We start from the raw sequence: 24,277 nt of genomic DNA, 5'->3' as shown, positions 1-24,277 counted from the left end.
ATGCCGTTTATAAGAAATTGCCTCAAAAGACCTGAAAAGATCAGGTCCCTGTTCAGTCACCGAGAGGGAAGGGTTGACAAAGGTTCAGGGGTCGAAAGGGTGAGAGGGTAAAAAGAGGTCAAGAGGTCAGATGTGAGGGGTTATGAAAAGGAGGGAAGGGGAAACCGAGATGAGCTGCTCCCAGGGCAGTGCGGTTTGCCGACAGGGTCCTCCTGAGACAAAACGTCCTGGATCTACCTGTTAAATGGCGGGGTCCTCTACAGATACAGTACAGTAGTTATATGATCAGAGGCTATAGTATAAAGCATGGTGGCTGTAGCGCATGGTGTGAAGGGGTCCTCTATTAAGGATACAAGTAGAGTAGTTATATTAGCAGTCTAGAAGGCACGGGTGGCTGTAGCACATTATGAGCGGAGACGAGGAAAGCGGTTCTTTCACATCCGGGAAGAAAAGGAGGGTCAGCTGACATATGGAGGGAGGTTTTTGAAGACGGCAGCATTGCACCTCATGCACCTGCTCATGTTGTTGAGTTAGTTTTCCAGGAGGGGGGACCCATGCATTCATATAAACATAATAGAGAGAGAGAGTCTGTGGTCTGTTACTTACCCACTGGCATGTTACCTAGCTCTGTAACATTAAGGCCACCATGGGCAGGGCGAAAAGAAAAAGGCAACACACAAATCAAAAAGGCATTCAGTCATTCTCCCATCATCAAAACCAAATCAAGTCTAAAAGAACGAAAGAGTGCAAGATCTACTATTCAAAAAAGAGTCCTCCTCAACAGATGCTGGGGGAAATACAACTGTCATACAGAACCTTACTTCCACTGTCAGCGCAATAACAAAAACGTCAACTCAATAAAAAAAGTCAGCTCAATAAAAAAAAGTCAGCTCAATAAAAAAAAGTCAGCTCAATAAAAAAAAAGTCAGCTCAATAAAAAAAAACGTCAGCTCAATAAAAAAAAAGTCGCTCAATAAAAAAGTCAGCTCAATAAAAAAAAGTCAGCTCAATAAAAAAAAGTCAGCTCAATAAAAAAAACGTCAGCTCAATAAAAAAAAAACGTCAGCCTCAATAAAAAAGTCAGCTCAAATAAAATGTCAGCTCAATACAAAAAAAACGTCAGCTCCAATACAAAGATGTCCAGCTTCATAAAAAAGCTCAGCTCAATAAAAAATTAAAATAAGGGCAAAAATAAATAATGTACTTGTGTGATTATTCATCTCACAGCCAGCATCTATTGAGGTCACGAGCAAAGAGCAACCCAACAATCCCCCATCATGCACTAGACCACAGTCTCCCAGTCTTGGTACTGGAGGTCCAACCAACAGCTTTCGCTCCAGGTCCAATAGAATCTCAACAACATTCAGGCAGACAGTTATGTTTTCAATTATACATACTTCTGGGTCTATCACCCACTGAGTAACCAACCATTTATTTTGGGCTAGCAAGACCTGGCAGTGTTGTGGGCTTTATTTACGGACCTCCTGTAGCAGGGGTTCAGAGGGTCAGGGTTAAGGCCCTGGACTGAACTATACATGCACCTTGCAGGGTGTGTTGCTGGCAGGCTGGACRGTTGGGGGTTAGGGCTGTTATAGGGCTGTTACCTTGTAGAGCATTCCCCAGCAGGGCATCCAGTTCGGGGTTAAACTCTGCCTTCTCTTTCAGCATGTGGAACAGCAGCTGGTTCTGAGTGGCGCTGGTGATCTCTGTCTGCTTCAGCCTGCCCTCCATCACCTTCACCTGGGACTCCTTCTGGGCTGCCTGCAGACCCTAGGATAGGGAGGAGGYCAAAGGTCAGCTATAAGAAGGATCACTAAAGGTCAGCTATACGAGCTATGATTGTGTGTAATACTGTAAACACACAAAATATGAATACACAAGGAGGGTGCTTGTGCATTTACACACAGATCTAAACACATTAACTACCGTAGAAACTGACTTAATCGGGTACATGTGGAACCTGGGTTTAAAGTGCGAATGAACCAAAAAAGCAAGACAGGGTCAAAGTGGCAAAGTCAAACCAACTTTGCCACGGTCGCACACCGGCTGACTGAAGCTAATTGGCGAAAGAAGTTGGCTAGCTAGCTAGTCTAGGCTACCTCCAGACACAAGACCTGGTGAGACTGTTATTTAGAAGGGTGAGTGACCGTAACGGTGTACTGTTCTGGCAGAGTGAAAGTACAAAAGCTTCCCACTTTCGAACACACACACACACGTCCAAAGCACACGTCCAAAGCACACATCCAAAACCCAAATCTTGTTCTCAATCGCATTTCCAAACGAGGATCATTGAAACCGAGGCCAAATCAGGACGTCAGCCCACCTTTAAACTAAGTCAACTCCAGGAGAAGACAATGGCATAAGAGATTGGGGAGAGACTACGGAGGGACAGGTAAAAGGCAGTTAGTTACCTTGTTGATGGCCATAGAAATAAAGTGGTCCATCAGGAAACGGGCCTCTGTTAGAGTACAGGAGCTGATCACTGCGGAAACATCCACCGTGTCAACCTCCTCCTGCAAATGCATAATTACATGGTTAGGAAAAACGTGTTGCTCAGAGAGTCATGGGTTAGTGTTTGATTTGTTTTGCCAGATTTGTGCTGCTTGAATTTGGCCATGGTTGTATGTCAACTTTTATGTGGCTTCCTCTCCTCGACTCCTTGATAAAAAAAAAAAAATGTACGACTAATGCCAGCTTTCTGTCTGTCTGACCTTGGCCTCCTCCATCTGCATAATGTTGGCCTGGCAGTCTGCGATGCTGTCGTTGACGTAATCGATGTTGGCCATCAGGGTGTCCACTTCCTCGTTAAGGGGAAACACCACCTTCTCTTCCTCAGACCCCTCCCCCGCCAGCCTGTCCCTCTTTCTGGTCACCTTCTCCCTCCTCTTGGTCAGCTCCTCACGTTGCTGTGGAAGGGTGGAAGGGAGGAAGGGAGGAAGGATGGAGTGGAGGAGGAGGCATGGTGGAAGAGAAAGAGGAGGCAGGGAAAGGAGGGTAGAGGACGGAGCAGAGGGGAATAAGGAGGAGTTTGCCAATGTTTTCAATGTTAATTGCTAATAGTGCTAATTTAGAGTAATATAATAGGTCTGTAAACTATATTCACCAAATGAAGAGATGTGTGAATGGCATGTTTAATGTTTACCTTTAGCAGGCGGTTCATATCGGCCTCCATGTTGGATATGGTCATCCTCTGCATGATGACATCAGAGATACGGCGCTCCAGAGACTGCCACTTCACTTTGGCCACTCTGGTGGAATATATGCCCGTTGACCGTCTGTAGTAGGACCTGTCACACACACGTGCACACACACCATTTTGAGGCATGTTCACTCTACGGTACGGCAATGCAGGTGTCAAGCTATGTGTTTTTTAACTGCAAAAGCCATACTGATTGCTCGACAATATATAATATGGTGTACCATGCAGTGTAATGCAGCAACACACGTCAAAACGGCATTGCAGTGACCTGTTGTCCAGTCCCTACCTGGTTCCGTTGGGTGCGGTGGATCCAGAGGATTGCAGGCGTCCTGAGGGCGCTCGGTGGGAGGAGTCCTGGAGGGCCTCTGGTAAACTCACCTTCCTGCTGGTCACCTTACCAGAMATAGGTCTGGCCTGCCTCCTCAGTGCAGTTACCTGGTAGATAGATAAGATAGATTAAATAAAATAGATTAGATAAGACAGACAGACAGACAAATAKAATTTTTGTTTTCTGGTCCTAGAACTTCAAAGTTCCTAGATGAGAATTCGTGATTTGTTGCAAGGATGTGTGTAACTGCTTCTAGTCTTGGGTAATTGTAGAGTAAACAGCACTTCAGTATACTACATAATTTTTTCCCTTTTGAAAATGTCATTGCCCCCTTTAGTAAATATCATTGTGTGACTCAGATCAATAAAAAAAAWAAAAAATCAGTTGGGGTCTCAACTTACTGTTGCAAGTTAGAATAGTAGAATACACAAGGTGCCATTTCGAAATGTGGTTGTGCATCAGCAGTTTCTCTTGTTATGTCAGTCACTAGCTAGGTTTCCATCCAATTTGTGACAGATTTTCATGCGAATATTCTAAAATATGCATAAAATAACATGCACATTTTACACCAGAGATGTGTTTCCTTCAAACGGACTTTTTGCGGATAAAAGGCTGTGCAGGATGACATAATGCACATAAAAATGACTTTTTCCTCTAAATACCATGTACCGAATGAAAAAATATAGCATTTTCACTGATGGCTTTGTCAAAAAAAAACTGTTGTGTTATATAACAAATTTGCCCACTCTGATCTTGGCACCTTCTCTTTAACCAACAGCTTGCAGATACAGATAATCTACATTAACAGATTATTATGGATAAGAGTGATATTATTTTGTATTCGTCAAAGGGCAGCCAAGCGTCGGTCATCATGTCACCAGAATAAGACCCTCGATATTTATTGGAAAGGAACATCAAGATCGTCACCGTGGACTTTCACCAGCCTGCAAAGTTAATCATCATTTATTTCATCTGTAGCCTAATAAACTTTCCCGAGTCGTAACTGGAAGGCATATCATCGCGTGACTCCAAATTTACTTCGATATGATTGTTATTATATCAATATTTGAGCATAAAGGCACTTCCAATCGCCATTTCTTGCCTAATTAATTTGACCGCGACAATAAGATCACACCATGTTGAGCGAACAAATTGTCTGTGGGCATTTATAAAATTGTACCGGCATTTCATGTTTCCATCAGCCCAGTCGTGACTTTTTTTCATGCGTCGGGTAATTAATTTGCATGAAATGGTTAGCTGGAAACCTGCTACTGATAGTCAATTGGCACATCTCAGCTAAAACAATTTTAAATTGGTAAGTTAGTCTAGCAGCCAGCTATCTAAATTTAGTAATCATGTTCGAATCACCAGCCGGGGGGGGGGCCCATTGAGTTTGTTAGTCAGTCTCACTCAGATATATTAAAAACTGCAAACATTTCTCGTATGCCCATGTGAGTACACAGACCCGCGAGCAACTGCGGCCCCTCATGATGACTTCAGATTTTTTGGTCCCCACCCCCATCTCTGCTCTATGCGGAGGCCCCAAGATGGCTGTTCATGTTGCTCACCTCCTCAGTCTTCCTGCGCAGTATGAGCTCCTGCTGTCTCTTCTGGGCCTCCAGTAGCTTCATCTGGTGCTGTGGAAACCACATTAACATTGCCTTCAGTAATGCCAGTAGCAATAAGTTGGTCCAATAACACATCTGGCTCAAGACAGCATTAAGGCAAGCCTTGCCCTGCCCAAACCAGACTGGAAATAAGTATAACAAAATCAGGCTGACTTTATTCCGAACCGTACTCACTGGATAAAGAGCTATTAGAAAACAGTTTGGGCCGGCATGATGAAAAGGTAGTACAGCGGGGCTACATGAGGTGGATAGTGTGATAAGAAAGTACAGCTGCAGTACTGAGAAACTAGACTATGGGTCCCCCGTGGTTCACCTCCTGTTTGCGCTGGTCCTTCTTGAGGCTGGCGATCTCTCTGTTCCTCCTGGACTCTGTCATTCTGTTCCTCTCCTGCTGCTCCTTCATCTGCTTCATCAGACGAACCTGATGGCCAACCAGATCACATTTGGATCAATATCAGTAACCCACCATTGACGTTCAACGTCAGCCTGTAGAAAAAAATATGAAATATGACGTTGACTGAGTGGTGACTCAAAAAAAAGAAGTACGCGGTAGGAATATTGTATCAATAAATATCTTTACGATGGCAATGTCACGATTTAGCTGACAGCGGGTGTGGTCAGTCATGGTCATGGTTGTGATCAGGTACAAGCACATCTTCTTTCTACCTTTGTCTTCTTCATCTCTGTGACGTCCAGTTGGAGCTTCTTGAGCTGCGTCTCGTACTTTGATTGGTTCTTGAGGAGGCGTGTGTGTTCCTTCTGGGCTGACTGTAGCTTCTGTAGTTCCTTATTCATGAGACTTAGCTTCTTCTCATACCCCTGCTTGATCTTCTTAGCCTTATCGTCGTTGCACGTCTCCACCGAGCCTGAAGAGGGCGTCAAAAACAAGACGGAAAAACTGAGAAAATAAGCTTAAAAATCATAGCTTGCCATCCCTCCTAGAGAATTACTGTGTATGCAGGCTTTTGCTTCAGCCCTGCCACACCTGATTCTACTAGTCTGCTGCTCATAAGGACCTTGATTTGCTGAATCGGTGTGTTAGAGTAGGATTGGAAATGTTGACCACCCCTGCCTTAATTCAACAGAGGGAAACCCCACATTTTTTATAGGGGTGGCTGTTCAATAGCCCAATGTTCTAAAGAACCAGAGCAAAAGAAAAATTACAAACTATTCACAGTTCTCTGGTAGACTACAGACCAGTAACGGCTGTATGCCTATCCAAGTGTCTAGGTCATACATGAGACCTACCCATGTTCTGCAGCACCTTGTCCCTCTCCAGCTGTGTGTCTCTGATCTTGCTCTGCAGCATCATCAGTTTCTGTTCGTACTGCTGTTTGAGCGTGTGCAGACGCCTCTGGCTGTTCTCCAGCTCGTCTATCAGCTTCTGCTTGATGGCAATCTCACATGTAATGTTGGCCAGGTCCGCCTGGAAGTTCTCTGGTGGGGAAAGTAACATTGATTCATATGGGTTCAAAACATAGATATACAGGTCCAATATATGTCCCTTCTATATTTCCTATTTCTACGATTAGGCCATTGTACCTTTCTCATCTGATTCCGAGTCTGAATCATCAGAGCTCTCCTCCACATCCATCTCCTCCTCTTCCTCATTGTCCTCTTCCTCGTGGTCACTCCCCTCCTGCCCCTCCTGAGAGCACAAACGAAATTAGAATAGAACACAGAATTATCCGGTGTCAGAAAAACGGGGTGGGAAAAACACATGTGCCTTTTAATTATTGCTGGGACGATAAAACCAAAATTTACCGTCATTACCTTCCTCTTACCGAAACATTTTGCGTACGTCGGTCATTTTGCTTCTCAACGTTCCTGTAGATTGTTCTAAAACCATTATTTTTATCAACAGTAATAGCCTTTGCATTATGTTGATTCCTGCTATGAAAGTATCTGCCCGTCTACGTTTTGCTGTCGGCTACTGAGTGAGCGAGCCACTCTCACTCGCTCTCCCCACTGTGCGCACGGAGGAGGGAGAGATGCATTCTGAGAAGCACGAGCATTATGACTGTTGCTCAAACTGCAAATGCGAGGTGGGAAAAAATACAGTTTTCAAAGCAACTACTGTTGTTCTAGAGGAGAGTCACAGTTTTCTGTGAGTATACGTTTATTTCTCACATCTTAATATTGATTTCATGGCACCACTTTACAACTGGAGTAGGCTGTAGTATGGTTTTGATGAGCGCCATTTGCAGTGAACAGGCCCACATCATGTAGCCTAGGCCTAGCACTGGAAAGTTGGACTGATGAATCAATTAGCCTACATGGCTACATAGCAACACTATCTTATTTAGAGTTAGCGATCTAGCTAAGTGTTTCGACTTCCCACTTCCTCAGGTGGTGAATAATATAGCCTATATGCACAAAGATGTCAGCAAATTCCCAAAATAAATCTGATCATTCTGGATCCTGTTTTGACAGATTGCCAGGGAATTATCAAGAAAGCATTCCCTGGATGTGTTCAATGAAATAGATTACTTTTTTAAATCATAGGCTACCATCTCAGTGGTCTTATTTGGCACTGTAAAAGAAATGTGTCTAGAGCCCTGCCGCTAATGTAAAGTAACTGTCCATTAAACATGTTTTTATCGTTGTGTTTAACGCTAGAGCAAAATAGTTACGTCTATCACAAGATTACTTTTTGTCCATATCGACCAGCTATAGCACCTCGCCAATAAATAAGTTATCGCTAGGGCCTCCCGGGTGGCGCAGCGGTCTAAGGCACTGCATCGCCGTGCTTGAGGCGTCACTACGGACCCGGGTTTGATCCCGGGCTGTATCACAACCGGCCGTGATCGGGAGTCCCATAGGGTGGCCGCATGAATCGTCCTTCGCCTCCCGAGCCGGTTGGGGAGTTGCAGAGACAAGATTGAAATTGGGGAGAAAAGGGGGGGGTAACAAAAATAAATACAAATATTGCTGATTTATCGTTATTGCAACAAAACAAAAACAATCCATATCGCCCAGCTGTATCATTTGACTAATAGGATGTCAATCATACCGTCTCAGGGTCCTCATTGGACAGCTCAGTCAGATCTTTTTCCGTGCCATTGTCTTGGTCGTTGTCGGGGACTTCCTCCTTGACAACACTAGTAGGGAACAACAGAGGGGCAAGGTGAGACAACATAGGTTCAATAGTATTTTTTTCTAGATCTTCAAAAATAAAGTGTGTTAATAATGCTCATGATAAGGCCATTGGTGGTGGATGAAAACAGAACCAATAACTTTGTTCCCATCATATCAGTCTGTCGGGGTGAGCAAGTTGAAAGAAACTAGTGAACACAGGAAGAACTGAAGGAACTGAACTCAGGTTTCCCTTCTGGTCTGGCAACTGCCTGTCAAACAAAACAAAATGGTTGTTTAGAAGAAGTGAGGGATGGAAATGGCAATGGCAGGGAGGTTAAGGGAGGGGGAACCTGTGAACCAACCTGCCATTTTCCTCCTCCCTCTCTCTCTCTTCCAGCAGCTGCTGGAGCCTTCAGGGAGAGGTCAAGGACAAAGGTCACAGGTGAGAGGACAGGGGAGAGAGATGTGACAAGGAAGGAAGGAAGGAAGGAAGGAAGGAAGGGAGTACAGAGAAGAGGAAGGAAAATAAGTCATAGGGAAAAACATAGAGATCACACACTGCTACTCACCATGGCCCACATTGAGGTCATACAATAATAAAAAAAAAAGACATTTTTTAACAAAAAAACAAAGAATTTGGTCCTACAATTAACCATGATCACCCTTTACCTCTTCTTCTTCTTCCTCTCCTTCTTCTTGAGTTTTTCCAGGTCTTTCTTTGCCATCTCAATGATGTCGGAGGCCTCCTTCTCGGGGGCCAGGAGGGCAGGGGAGAAGGTTCCGGGGTAAAAGGACTGGCGTGAGGAGGCACGGGACAGGTTCTTACGAAGGTTCTCATTCATAGACTCGCTCTCCAGGAGTTTGGCTCTATGGGGAATAACAGTGGAATTGAATAAAAATGTCAGTTTCTGACATTCCTAAAGCTCAATGTCGTCTATATGCTATGTTGGGTCATGTTCAGTAGGGAGAAAACATTTTGATTTACCTCTATGTCATTATGTACTGTATGCAGACGGAAAAGTATACCTGAGATCCTCAATCTCTTTGATGTAGCTCTGGATCATGTTCCCAATCTCTTCACTCCCCTCACCTGAGAATAAAGAGGAGACCCTTAGCAAACACACATCTAAACTTTTTACAATGGACAGGGTCATAAGGACACACTCCTCGCACTCATCTAACACACACACCAACACACACCCTCACCTGCCCTGGCGAGGACCTGGTTGGCCTGGTCACTGAGGTACTGTGTGAGTCTGGCCCTCTGDGCGTCAATGGTCTCCTGCATGGCTTTGACCCTGATCCTCAGGTTGCTGTTCTCTGTCTGCAGCATGCTGTTCTCATGGAACATGTCGTTGATGCTATCCATACCGTCCTCACCCACCATACGCTTACCCTGCCAGAGGAGAATGGGTTTAAACAGAATCATAAGTAATTAAGGGCACTTTATTTATGTCATACCTCCTTTTCATATGGTTAATTTTTTCAGTTATCTCTCTCTGCCTCTCTCTTACCGTCCTGTACTCCATGAGTTCCATCTGTAGCCTGGCGATCTCTGTCCTGAGAGCAGAGATCTGTTGGGAGGCCTTGTCCTGGTTCACCATCACCTTGTTCTTAATGTTCCTGGCTCGGTTGGCATACTTCAGTGCATTCAGGGTCTCCATAAAGTCCCGGTCAGACGGGCTGATGCACGCTATCATCATTGTTTGGCTAAGAGAGGGGAAGGATATGGGAGGAGAAAAATGTGGATTTACAAAAGAAACACAGAGAGAAGAAATCTGTAGTTCAGATGAATATGGTTGCCTGTAGCAATTGTGTTGCAGACATCTAATAATTACTGTATCAGTTAACAAAAGGCAGTTAGTTTGACATGCACACCAACCAACTGTGACACCAACCCTGGCACAAAGAGAGGGAGAAAGGCTTGACCAATTGCACACAGACCTATTTCCACCCAGGGAGTCCTGTAGAAGCCGGGTGAGTTTGGAGTCTCTGTAAGGCACATGCGTGGATCGCTTGCTTCGGTCTCCCAAAGCACTGATTACATTTCCAAGAGCAAGCTGCAGTTTGGAAGAGATGACCAAGAAATACCACACAGCAAAACAGATATTGAAGGTTATTTCCAGGAACATTCTGGTTCAAAGAGTCTATTTATGTCCATACTGGGCTGATATGAGTTTGAAGTAGCCACCCTTTGCACACTCTTGGCATTCTCTCAAACAGCTTCACCTGGAATGCTTTTCCAACAGTCTTGAAGGAGTTCCCACATATGCTGAGCACTTCTTGGCTGCTTTTCCTTCACTCTGCGGTCCAACTCATCCCAAACCATCTTAATTGGGTTGAGGTCGGGTGATTGTGGAGGACAGGTCATCTGATGCAGCACTCCATCACTCTCCTTCTTGGTCAAATAGCCCTTACACAGCCTGGAGGTGTGTTTTGGGTCATTGTCCTGTTGAAAAACAAATGATAGTCCCACAAAACCCAAAACAGAAGGGATGGTGTATCGCTGCAGAATGCTGTGGTAGCCATGCTGGTTGAGTGTGCCTTGAATTCTAAATAAATCATAGACAGTGTCACAAGCAAAGCACCCCCACACCATCACACCTCCTACTCCATGCTTCACGGTGGGAACCACACATGCAGAGATCATCCGTTCACCTACTCTGTGTCTCACAAATATACAGCGGTTGGAACCAAACATCTCAAAATTTGGACTCATCAGACCAAAGGACAGATTTCCACTGGTCTAATGTCAATTGCTCATGTTTCTTGGCCCAAGGAAGTCTCCTCTTTTTATTGGTGTCCTTTGGTAGTGGTTTCTTTGCAATTCGACCATGAAGGCATGATTCACGCAGTCTCCTCTGAACAGTTGATGTTGAGATGTGTCTGTTACTTGATCTCTGTGAAGCAATAATTTGGGATTCAATCTGAGGTGCAGTTAACTCAAATTAACTTATCCTTTGCAGCAGTGGTAACTCTTGGTCTTCCTTTCCTGTGGTCCTCATGAGAGCCAGTTTCATCACAGTGCTTGATGGTTTTTGCAACTGCACTTGAAGAAACTTTTAAAGTTCTTGAAATTTTCCGCATTGACTGACCTTCATTTCTTTTACTTTTGTCGTTTCTCTTTGCTTATTTGAGCTGTTCTTGCCATAATATGGACTTGGTCTTTTACCAAATAGTGCTATCTTCTGTATACCACCCCTACCTTGTCACAACACAACTGATCGGCTCAAACGCATTAAGGAAAGAAATTCCACAAATGAACTTTTAACAAGGCACACCTGTAATTGAAATGCATTCCAGGTGACTGCCTCATGAAGCTGGTTGAGAGAATGCCAAGAGTGCACAAAGCTGTCATCAAAGGCAAAGGGTGGCTACTTGAAGAATCTCAAATATAAAATATATTTTGATTTGTTTAACACTTTTTTGGTTACTACATGATTCCATATGTGTTATTTCATAGTTTTGATGTAGAAAATAGTAAAAAATTAAGAAAAACCCTAGAATGAGTAGGTGTTTTCAAACTTTTGACTGGTACTGTAAATGTTCAGACCCTTTGCTGAGAACTTGAGCTCAGCTGCATTCTGTTTCCATTGATCATCCTTGAAATGTTTCTACAACTTGATTGCAGTCCACCTGTGGTAAATTCAATTGATTGGACATGATTTGGAAAGGCAAACACCTGTCTACATAAGGTCTCACAGTTGACAGTGCATGTCAGAGCAAAAACCAAGCCATGATATCAAATTAATTGTCCGTAGAGCTCCGAGACAGGATTGTGTCGAGGCACAGATCTGGGGAAGGTTACCAAAACATTTCTGCAGCATTGAAGGTCCCCAAGAACACAGTGGCCTCCATCATTCTTAAATGGAAGAAGTTTAAAACCATCAAGACTYTTCCTAGAGCTGGCTGCCCGGCCAAACTGAGCAGTCGGGGGAGAATGACCTTGGTCAGGGAGGTGAACAAGAGCCCAATGGTCACTCTGACAGAGCTCCAGAGTTCCTCTGTGGAGATGGGAGAACCTTTCAGAAAGACAACCATCTCTGCAGCACTCCACCACCAGGCCTTTATGGTAGAGTGGCCAGACGGAAGCCACTCCTCAGTAAAAAGTACATGACACGCTTGGAGTTTGCCAAAAGGCACCTTAAGACTCTCAGACCATAAGAAACAAGATCCTCTGGTCTGATGAAACCAAGATTGAACTCATTGGCCTGAATGCCAAGCGTCACGTCTGGAGGAAACCTAACACCATCCCTACGGTGAAGCATGGTGGTGGCAGCATCATGCTGTGGGTATGTTTTTCAGCAGCAGGGCCTGGGAGAGTAGTCAGGATCAAGGGAAATATGAATGGAGCCAAGTATAGAGATTCCTGATGAAAACCTGATCCAGAGCGCTCAGGACCTCAGACTGGGGTGAAGGTTCACCTTCCAACAGGACAATGACCCTAAGCACACAGCCAAGACAACGCAGGAGTGGCTTCAGGACAAGTCTCTGAATGTCCATGAGTGGCCCAGCCAGAGCCTGGACTTGAACCTGATCGAACATCTCTGGAGAGACCTGAAATAAGTTGTGCCGCAATGCTCCCCATCCAACCTGACAGCGCTTGAGAGGATCTGCAGAGAAGAATGGGAGAACCTCCCCAAATACAGCTGTGCCAAGCTTGTAGTGTCATACCCTCGAAGACTTAAGGCTGTAATCGCTGCCAAAGATGCTTCAACAAAGCACTGAGTAAAGGGTCTGGATAATTATGTAAATGTCATATTTCATTATTTTTTTTTTAATAAATTTGCAAAAAATGTATTATACGTAGATTGATTCTTTTTTTTTCAAATACATTTTATAATAAGGCTGAAACGAAACAAAATGTGGGAAAAGTCAAGGGATCTGAATACTTTCTGAATGCACTGTATCTCTAGCTTAAACTGATAGATTTTGATGTGGATTGTTAAATTATGCTAATTCGGGGGCAGACATCAACTTTAGGGGGTTAAAGGACAAAAATTATATATTCCTATATTGCACACATTTTTACCAGAGCTGCTTTGAACAGATTCTTATTGCGAGGGCTCTCCAACCTTGTTCCTGGAGAGGTACCTTCCTATAGGTTTTCACCAAACCCTAATCTAGCGTACCTGATTCTAATAATTAGCTGGTTGATAAGCTGAATCAGGTTAGTTACAAGTGGGGTTGGAGTGAAAATCTACAGGAGCGTAGTTCTCCAGGAACAGGGTTGGATAGACCTGCTAGTGTATTAGGGAATAAGGTGGGTCAAAATGTGTGTACTACTATAGAGAATACGGTCCATTTCGGACACAACCAGTGTCTCACCAGTCCACAGTTGATGGAGATTCCCTCCTTAGCTCGGTCTCCGGTCGCCCCTGTTCTCTTCAGTCTCTCTGACCCGGCTAGGTCCACAAAGTGAAACTTGGCTGTCAGTGTCTCATACTCTTCCATCTCTGAGTTGCTGTTAGCAACCTTGTTGTCCGTCTCGTTGTTGTCCTGCTGTGAGTTAGAAAAAACCCAGATCGATGCCTTTGTGTCAGTACCGTTATTCAAAAGCACTGTCCCTGTCATTAATGTAACATAACATAGAATGTCAGTAGCCTACCATAAACAGTAGCCTACCATAATGTCAGTACCTTAATAACAGTAATTTCTATATACAGTATGTAATTTACGCAGCCTAGCATAATATGACATGATAGCATAGGAGTGGCTAAATCATTTCTGTAACATCAAGGTTAAGAGTAACTTCAGTCACTGTCATAACATATCATAACATGTTCTAACAGTGTCATAACAAGTGACAGGAGTCGTATCACAGTAACAAAAGGGTAGATACGGAATAAGATAGGAGTTGGCAAGAGAGCACAAAAGGACTGGCACGAAGGCCAAGGAATAAGCTGCTCTTGTACGTACATTGTCGGACGCACAGACTCTGACTTGGCACAGGTGAATGGTGAAGATGGCGTGAGAGCGGGAGCTCTGGACATTCATCTGGGTGCTGGCCGTGGTACGACACAGAGCGCCCAGCTTCAGACACTGCATCATCTGGGTGAGGAGAAAGAGATTGGCCATCACTGTGTTATCACTGTGTAAATGATCATTTTACAGTTCGTGTTCATGTTTTTACTTTCCTATATTACATACACATACAGCCATACACATTTCTCCTGGACCCCCGGACCACATATCCCAACACATACAACATAGTGTATAGCACACGCGCTCAAGCGCACACACGGATGTATGTCTTTCGGATGGGACGTTAAACGGGTGTCCTGACTCTCTGAGGTCATTAAAGATCCCATGGCACTTATCGTAAGAGTAGGGGTGTTAACCCCGGTGTCCTGGCTAAATTCCCAATCTGGCCCTCAACCATCACGGTCACCTAATAATCCCCAGTTTACAGTTTACAATTGGCTCATTCATCCCCCTCCTCTCCCCTGTAACTATTCCCCAGGTCGTTGCTGCAAATGAGAACGTGTTCTCAGTCAACTTACCTGGTAAAATAACGGTTAAAAAAAATAAAAATAAAAAAAAAAATATGTACATTATTGATGCAAAGGTTGACTCATAACCCGCAGTCCCTGCGGACGGGTTTAGGGTCATTAAACATTGTGTGGGTGGCGCGCGGGTTGAATAAAGAGAAACAGTACCTTAAAAAATCCATAAATGTATTATTATTGTGCAATTTCTATGGTCTACATTTGGGTTTTTACTTCACTATTTTCTGCTATCTGGTACAGTATTAGTGCATAAACCTAAGCTTTAGGGCTTAAGCGTTCGCACGCCAAATTGCCTACACAACCAATCGCCAAAGAATGCTTTTGGGAATGGGAAGAAAAAGTTAACATCAATCTCCGGAGGCAAAAAGGACATTGTCGAAGTTTAATTCAATAATTATTCTAAAATTTGATTAAATTACTTTTTTCCCCCTCGTAAATCTACACACAATACCCCATAATGACAAAACAAAACAAAAAACATTTTTTTTTTTTTTTTTACATTTTTGCATATAAATTAAAACGGAAATATCACGTTTACATAAGTATTCAGACCCTTTACTTAGTACTTAGTTGACGCACCTTTGGCACTGATTAAAGCCTCGAGTCTTCTTGAGTATGACGCTACAAGCTTGGCACACTTGTATTTGAGGAGGTTCTCCCATTCTTCTCTGCAGATCTTCTCAAGCTCTGTCAGGTTGGATGGGGAGTGTCGCTGTACAGCTATTTTCAGGTCTCTCCACAGATGTTACATCGGGTTCAAGTCCAGGCTCTCGCTGGACCACTCATGGACATTCAGAGACTTGTCCCGAAGCCACTCCTGCGTTGTCTTGGCTGTGCGCTTAGGGTCGGTGTCCTGTTGGAAGGGGAAACTTTGCCGCCAGTCTAAGGTCCTGAGCACTCTGGARCAGGTTTTCATCAAGGATCTCTGTATACTTTGCTCCATTCATCTTTCTCCTTGATCCTGACTAGTCTCCAAATCCCTGCCGCTGAAAAACATACCCAAGAGCATGATGCTGCCACCACCATGCTTCACCCTAGTGATGGCGTTAGGTTTCCTCCAGACATGATGCTTGGCATTCATGCCAAAGAGATCAATCTTGATTTCATCAGACCAGAGAATCTTGTTTCTCATGGTCTGAGAGTCCTTTAGGTGCCTTTTGTCAAACTCCAAGCGGGCCATCATGTGCCTTTGACTGAGGAGTGGCTTCTGTCTGGACACTCTACCATAAAGGCCTGAATGGTGGAGTGCTGCAGAGATGGTTGTCCTTCTGGAAGGTTCTCCCATCTCCACAGAGGAACTCTGGAGCTCTGTCAGAGTGACCATCGAGTTCTTGGTCACCTCCCTGACCAAGGCCTTTCTCTCCCAATTGCTCAGTTTGGCCGGGCGGGCCAGCTCTAGGAAGAATCTTGGTTGTCCCAACCTTCTTCCATTTAGGAATGATGGAGGCCACCGTGTTCTTCGGGACCTTCAATGCTGCAGAAAGTTTCGGTACCCTTCCCCAGATATGTGCCACAACAAAATCCTGTCTCAGAGCTCTACGAACAATTGCTTCAACCTCATGGCTTGGTTTTTGCTCTGACGTGTACTGTCAACTGTGGGACCTTATATAGACAGGTGTGTGCCTTTCCAAATCATGTCCAATCAATTGAATTTACCACAGGTGGACTCCAATCAAGTTGTAGAAACATCTCAAGGATGATCAATGGAAACAAGATGCACCGGAGTTCAATTTCGAGTCTCATAGAAAAGGGTCTGAATACTTATGTAAATAAGGTATATATTTTTTTATTTTTAGAAATTTGCAAACATTTCTAAAAACCTGTTTTCGCTTTGACATTATGGGGTAATGTGTGTAGATTGATGAGGGACAAAATCTAGTTAATCTATTTTATATTAAGGCTGTAACGTTACAAAATGTGGAAAAAGGGAAGGGGTCTGAATAGTTTCCGAATGCACTGAATGAAGGGCCTATATGTATCAACTTTCACAGTAAATGCTTTTGTTTATACGTTTTGTACGAATGAAATCTTATCAGAAACGCACATTGGGTCGTTTTCACAGCTTTCTTTTTCCTTACAACCGGTCAAAGTGATGTCATTTGGACATTTTGCAGAGAACTTTATTGTATATTCTCCCCAGTCGTTAAACATCTTTGCTCCGAGAGAGATGACAGAGAGAACTTTTCTGATTGAAGCAGTCATTCTATCTATCTGTTACATTATTCTGTTGAGGAAGGATTCATTTAGTCTTCGAGGGCAACATATAATGACAAAAGAGAAGCTACATGTATTTAATTACAGACAAGTTGACTAACAAACAGCCTCCTTAAATATCGGAAATTATATGTAGAAACATATCTAAATCAGGCAAAACAAAATCCAGCAACCCAGTGTCAAAAAATCTTCTGTCGTCTTTAACTGTAGCCTATAGCGCATTTTCTATATTTGCGGGTAAGTGCCTCTGATTTTCACTTTATCACATGTAGTCAGGCGGTTGCGGCTGAGTTATTAGCAGTTGCATGCGGGTGTGGGTAAACAAACAGCTGACCTGCGCATCTCTAACGTACACACCTCTGCCTCGGAGGCGACGGTCCGTGTGGTCACCCCCACTGTGTAGATTCCTCCATTAGCGTCCTCGTGGATCTTAACGTGGGATTTCTGCGTCCGAGCCTCCAGGTCCCTCGTAGAGTCAAACAGATCCAGCACCTCCTCATTGTAAAGCTAAACCAGGACACACCCAGAACCAAACAATATTACAGTCTTATTTGTTACCGTGGTAAATTGAGCACTGTGAAATTCCATGAAAATATCAAAAGGTTCTGATAGTTTGTATCCTATTCCAGTTCTGATATCACACTGATGCAAGACCATATCTGATTACGTCAGACTGAAAGAGAGAGTGAGCAACATGAGTAGGACTGTCTGACTCAGTCTGAACAATGTTAAACAGCGGAGGACTGTCAAGAGTCTAAACTGTGAGACAGACTCCATATCAAGATACATTATCTAACACACACCTACCTACAACAAAGATGTTTTTATAGAATATAGAAACAGGCTTTGCCACCACTCCCCTTCCTCTGGTGTGACCTCTATGGATGGCTTTTCTACAAAAGTAACTTGGCTTTGTGCTGGTGCCCAAGGTCCAGAGCAGTATATCTAAATGAAAGGCTCTGCCAAGGTCCTAGTTTGATGAAAGGGAGGGTGAATAACAGGTAAATAACTTACAGTGCATTCGGAAAGTATTCAGACTCCTTCACTTTTTCCCACATATTGTTACGTTTTAGCCCTATTCTAAAATGGATGAAATAACCATTTTTCTCATCAATCTACAGAAATTGTTTGGACATGATTTGGAAAGGCACACACCTGTCTATATAAGTTCCCACAGTTGACAGTGCACATCAGAGCAAAAACCAAGCCATGAGGTCGAAGCAATTGTCCGTAGAGCTCCGAGACAGGATTGTGTCGAGGCAAAGATCTGGGGAAGAGCACCAAAACATGTCTGCAGCATTGAAGGTCCTCAAGAACATGGTGGCCTCCATCATTCTTAAATGGAAGAGGTTTGGAACCATCAAGACTCTTTCTAGAGCTGCCCGCCCGACCAAACTAAGCAATCGGGGGAGAAGGGCCTTGGTCAGTGAGGTGACGAAGAACCCGAAGGACTCTCAGACCATGAGAAACAAGATTCTCTGTTCTGATGAAACCAAGATTGATCTCTTTGGCCTGAATGCCAAGCGTTATGTCTGAAGGAAACCTGGCACCATCCCTACTGTGAAGAATGATGGTGGCAGCATCATGCTGTGGGTATGTTTTTCAGCGGCAGGGACTGGGAGACTAGTCAGGATCAAGGGAAAGATGAACGGAGCAAAGTACAGACAGATCCTTGATGAAAACCTGCTCCAGAGTGCTCAGGACCTCAGACTGGGGAGAATATTCACCTTCCAACAGGACAATGACCCTAAGCACACAGCCAAGACAACGCTGGAGTTGCTTCGGGACAAGTCTCAATGTCCATGAGTGGCCCAGCGAGAGCCCGGATTTGAACCCAATCGAACAGCTATGGAGAGACCTGAAAATAGCTGTGCAGCGACGCTCCCAGCGACGCTCACAGAGCTTGAGAGGATCTGCAGAGAAGAATGGGAGAACTCGAGGCTGTAATCAGTGCCAAAGGTGCGTCAACAAAGTACTAAGTAAATGGTCTGTATACTTTTGTAAATGTGATATTTCCGTTTTTTTTATTTTTATATATGTGCAAAAATGTAAAGTTAATCCATTTCAGGAGAAGGCTGTAACGTAATAAAATCTGGAAAAAGTCAAGGGGTCTGAATACTTTCAAAATGCACTGTATTTATTCAGGTTGTTTTGTCGGAAGTCCTGTTACATGTCGAGATACATGCTGTTGACATGTTATTGGTAGACTACTCAAATTTAGTGTTACCCATTTATTTAATCATTCACATATCTGGTTCTAAGAAGATGCCAAGTCCGGGCTCTGGCTGGGGGTAAACCCAAGACGCAAACAAAACCTCTCCCATCTGTTTTCCCATGGATTCATGTAGAGTATACGTTTTAAAGACGCTAATTCCTAATACTGTAATGTCAAAATATGTAGACATTTTAAAATCGCTGGCAAGATTAAAGTCTTAAAGAGTTAAAGTCTTAAAGGACAATTTTGCTTTTGTTTACAACCAAATCTCTATTTTTGTTATAGAAGGGTCCAGACACTTTTGTGATTTCACTTGGTTTTGAAAAAACATGAACAAATGCTACAAAAACACCCAAATACATATTTTTTTTAATCGAAAAACTCTCTGTAAAGCGATGCAGGTCTTTAGATGTTGTACACAAAATTGTGTCGACCCAAACTTTATCCACAACGTTATATTCCATTTTGTTGCGACTCGAGCGATACCTCTACGTCTAACAGCAGACTACATGGACAATGGAACAGCTGGATAGGGGAAACAGCCTGAGTTGCACAAAATGGAATATAATGTTGTGTATACATTTCAGAATGTCACAATTTCTAATCACCTGCATCACTATACAGAGAGCTTTTCCATTTCTAAAAGGACGTATTTGGGTGCCCCCCGTACTGCACAACGAGGATAAGGAAGTGAATCGCTGGCTGGGGTAAGTTTCTCAAAAACGAGTGACATCGCAAAAAATTTGTCTGTGCCCTTCTATAACATGCCATTTACATACAAAATAGAGATTTGGTTTTAACTTCTAACTTCTCCTTTTAAGGCCCTTTGTTTGTGCTGAAATTCTACCTGTTTTAGTATGTTTTAAAGCCCTTTGTGCTGAAATGCCATCTGTTTTGGTGTGTTTTAATAGAATGGACATTCCCATTCACTGTTCTGAGGCGGCTGGACTGGCGGCCATATTGGATGTTTTTTTTTTTTCATTGCTTACATTATTGGGTAGCCATGTCCTTTCTACTAACAATTTTTCTATGACCGATACAGTATATTACTCTGTCATAAATGAGTAGACTCATTCTGTCCACGTGGCCTCTGTCTGTCAGTATGACAAGCAAAACATAACCTTTCAGTCATTTAGTATTAACCCATGCCGCCCCGAACCGTGACCCTAACAGCCCTGCTCCCGCCCTCTGTCCAGTCAACAGTCTGAGTCATTTTTATGTAACGTTAGGAGACTAGAGATGGGAGCTAGTTACATTGTCAAGTGTCAACACATAGGCTACATAAGCCTGGCATGGGCCTACAGTATAATGGCTAGTCATGTATTATTCCACATAATCCTGTGTTGGAGAGTGGGGGGTGTGTCCCTGTCCCTTTCCAAATCTCTTAAGGCCAGGCACCACAGGCAAATTTTTTGATTTTGCTTCTATCTGTCAATTTTCAGATTTTGGTATATTTTGCAACTATAACTTCCATAATTTCAAAAAATGTACAAATAAATCGGCAATAATGTATATAAATACTTTATTTGTATCATTTTATCCCAACTCCGTCAACCACACCTACCATAAATGTCGTTCTTGATAGCATGTTTCATGTAGAACTTCAACCTCTATTTTTAAAACTCTCCATGTTGAATTATCATTCAGACACTTGTTTTCTGGAGCATATCATTAGCTAGTCCATATATGGCTATATCCTTTGTAAACATAGTGCTTCGTGTTGATTTGTAATTTCCTGACATCCGATTGGTTACTGGCATTTAAAGGCCCTTTCCGCCAACCTGATTGGTTAAAATGCCTCATGTGCCGCGCAGCACTTCTTTGTTTGAAAATATCTCCCGCGAAGAATCCAAGTAGAGAGACAAAATGAGAAAATCTACCTACAGTATGTGAATAAAAATAGGTGATCTCAGTTAGCCAAAGGGAAAATGAAAGATAAAATTAGCCTTACACGGAACCCAAACCGGCTGCGCGAGTGCGCCATTGTGCATAAATGTATTTTGTCCGCCCACACCAAACGCAATTACGACACGCAGGTTAAAATATCAAAACAAACTCTGAACCAATTATATTAATTTGGGGACAGGTCGAAAAGCATTAAACATTTATGGCAATTTATCTAGTTAGCTTGCACTTGCTAGCTAATTTGTCCTATTTAGCTAGCTTGCTGTTGCTTGCTAATTTGTCCTGGGATATAAACATTGAGTTGTTATTTTACCTGAAATGCACAAGGTCCTCTACTCCGCCAATTAATCCACACATAAAACGGTCAACCGAATCGTTTCTAGTCATCTCTCCTCCTTCTAGGCTTTTTCTTCTCTTGACAATGATTGGCAACTTTCATAAATTAGGTGCATTACCGCCACTGACCTCGTTCGTCTTTCAGTCACCCACATGGGTATAACCAATGAGGAGATGGCACGTGGGTACCTGCTTCTATAAACCAATGAGGAGATGGGAGAGGCAGGACTTGCAGCGCGATCTGCTTCAGAAATAGAACTGATTTCTATTTTAGCCCTTGGCAACGCAGACGCTCGTTGGCGCGAGCGGTGTKGTCAGCCTGTCAGATTAGCCTTACCGTTCGATCGAGGCAGTACAGGTAGAAGAGGAAAAGGAGGTGGCCCGCAGCAATACGTTGAGATGCAAATTAATTAAGATGAAGATGACAACTAGCAGCGATCAACCAGACAGCAGCCAGCCAACAGTGTCTTTTATTCCACATGTCACAATTAAACCAATTTGTACATGATTTGATTTGCCCTAAGTGTCTAAACACTGGACTGAAATCACCATAGACCCCACCAACCAGGGATTCTGTAATTCTGTCATGATAGAATGTGCAAACTGTGAAGGTGATCRTGATGAATTTAGGAGTGTTTACAATTCCTCCAGGCTGCAGGAGTGCTCCAGGGGAGATGTGGCATTTGATATAAATGTGAGGATGGCTCTTCTAGCTAACAAACTTGGACTTGGTTATACAGCTCTTAAAGAGTCCTAGGGATTCCTTCCATCTCAGCTCATATCAGAGACATGACAGGAGAGTGACACGTAAATAAAAAGGGAGAGTAGCCCATTATTGTCAGGTGACTTGCTGTGTATAAATAATATGTATTTCCTTGCTCCAGCAAATGTATTCAAAGTGAATAAAACAGAGTGATGGGAAAACATAACTATGCAATGAGACTGTCACATAGGCCTACAATGTCAGGGCTGTGAGAAATTAGCTTTACATGTCACATAGGCCTACAATGTCAGGGCTGTGAGAAATTAGCTTTACATAAAGTAAATACATGGTGATATGCTAATATTTACATAGGGTAACATGCTGATATTTAGTACTGCAGTTATGACTGTAATGTTGACAGACATAATAAGTACTTYCCCCCCCYCACTTTAGTTGCAGAGATTCAGAGAGGGCTACAGTCTGGAGAGTGCTACAAAGATAATTAGAAGAGCATACRCAGATATAGAACCAGACATAGCAGAGTTKCTRAAGGAGGATGAGGATGCCATCATAGACATTCATGTAACCTTYGATGGCACTTTGCACAAGAGARGATTCATGTCCAACTACGGGATAGGTGTGTGCATTGGTTCTGGTACCAGCGATCCCTAGAAAATGATGAAAATCCACCCCGTCACAAAGGCCATACAATTTTTCAATAGAGAGGTTGCACAAAAAATGGTACCTGTATATCATAGGATGTCAAATGATAACTTCCTCAAAAGAATGTAGCAYGGAGGAACCCAGAATGCAAATGAACGTCTGAACTCTGTAATATGGTCGCGATGCCCCAAAACTGTCTTTGTGGGCAAAAGCCGCATTAACGGAGCAGCCAGTATGGCAGTAGCCACGTTCAATRAGGGAGCAACTGCTATATCACATGTGATGATCACATTGTGGCTTGACAGCACTCTGGTGACACTGGAAGCAATTAGAGAGGAGGATGTGAGAGCTGATGCTGCTTCAGTGTGCCAAGCGTAGACGCAGGTCACATGACACAGTCAACAAAGTCAAGCGGTACCAGCAACAACTCAGAGGGCCTTACATATGGGGCAGGCATAGCTGATTAATGTTCTGCGCATTTCAACATTGAGCATAGTGATATGAGAACAGACCAGTATTCAAATGATATGCTCTATTGTTTGAAACAAATGTATTACATGTGCTAATGTATTTGTAAAAGGTATATTTGATGTTTAAATATCAGATGAGAAATGAATAAGAGTTTAATTCATGTGACAAATGGTCATATTTATGGAAAGTACATTTTAATAATATTAGCCTATCTTTATTGGCAATTTTCTCAAAATGACATGTTCCCCTTGCGCCAATTCATTTTTCTCAGTCTTCAAAGGATGTATATTCACATTATTTTACACACATGTTCTTAGGTCTTATAGTTAGATTTTTACAGAAGCTTCTTTCTTTTYTTTTTTATATATCTTGTGTCGTTTGGATTTAAAATGTCATTTTATGTGTAAATATATGTAAAATATGCATGTCATACATGTGAAGTGTTTAAAAAAAAAAAAAATCCATGAAATGACAGTATTTTGATAAACTGATCAGTAAAAGTGTGACCATTGAGTGTCTAATCACAATGAAACAAAAAAAAAGCAATGTGGTGAAAAACGTATTCTCGTAATATGCAAATTAGCGCATATTTAAGGAGGGTTTGCCTCATTTGCACATTTACATTTTTAAATAAATAAAACTTGTAATACAATAATATATTGTATTCATGTATACTTTCAACTGGTAAAGTTTCAGTCTGATGAGAGTAAAGGAAAAACAACTATTAGCCTGTGGTCCCTGGACTTAATATGTCACCCTATAACATATTTCCATGTGTATATTTCCACATACAGTTGAAGTCGGAAGTTTACATACACTTAGGTTGGAGTCATTAAAACAAATTTTTCAACAAAACCACAAATTTCTTGTTAACGAACTATAGTTTTGGCAAGTCGGTTAGGACTTACTTACTTTGTGCAGGACACAAGTCATTTTTCCAACAATTGTTTACAGACAGATTTTTTCACTTATATCACAATTCCAGTGGGTCAGAAGTTTACATACTCTAAGTTGATTGTGGCTTTAAA

At 42.8% G+C, this 24,277-nt stretch overlaps 1 protein-coding gene across 4 annotated transcripts in view; it reads right to left on the bottom strand.

Annotated features, from left to right (window-relative positions):
* Positions 1 to 24,277, bottom strand: part of LOC111952867 (kinesin-like protein KIF21A) — a 63,611-nt gene that overhangs the window by 23,661 nt on the left and 15,673 nt on the right. For 2 of the 4 annotated variants that reach the window (XM_023971824.2, XM_023971826.2), the window contains 20 exon segments: positions 607 to 627; positions 1,605 to 1,770; positions 2,412 to 2,513; positions 2,712 to 2,906; positions 3,143 to 3,287; positions 3,486 to 3,634; positions 5,096 to 5,164; positions 5,469 to 5,576; positions 5,822 to 6,021; positions 6,404 to 6,592; positions 6,698 to 6,803; positions 8,169 to 8,256; positions 8,903 to 9,100; positions 9,260 to 9,323; positions 9,440 to 9,629; positions 9,748 to 9,943; positions 10,178 to 10,293; positions 13,562 to 13,735; positions 14,153 to 14,284; positions 17,314 to 17,463. In XM_023971824.2, the coding sequence (XP_023827592.1) occupies positions 607 to 627; positions 1,605 to 1,770; positions 2,412 to 2,513; positions 2,712 to 2,906; positions 3,143 to 3,287; positions 3,486 to 3,634; positions 5,096 to 5,164; positions 5,469 to 5,576; positions 5,822 to 6,021; positions 6,404 to 6,592; positions 6,698 to 6,803; positions 8,169 to 8,256; positions 8,903 to 9,100; positions 9,260 to 9,323; positions 9,440 to 9,629; positions 9,748 to 9,943; positions 10,178 to 10,293; positions 13,562 to 13,735; positions 14,153 to 14,284; positions 17,314 to 17,463 (2,758 nt within the window). 4 annotated transcript variants of the gene reach the window in all.

The sequence above is a fragment of the Salvelinus sp. IW2-2015 genome, linkage group LG26, assembly GCF_002910315.2.
Source record: "Salvelinus sp. IW2-2015 linkage group LG26, ASM291031v2, whole genome shotgun sequence".
NCBI classification, from domain to species: domain Eukaryota; kingdom Metazoa; phylum Chordata; class Actinopteri; order Salmoniformes; family Salmonidae; genus Salvelinus; species Salvelinus sp. IW2-2015.
Note: the sequence above shows the minus strand (reverse complement) of the source record. Positions and strands in the feature narration are given on the sequence as shown.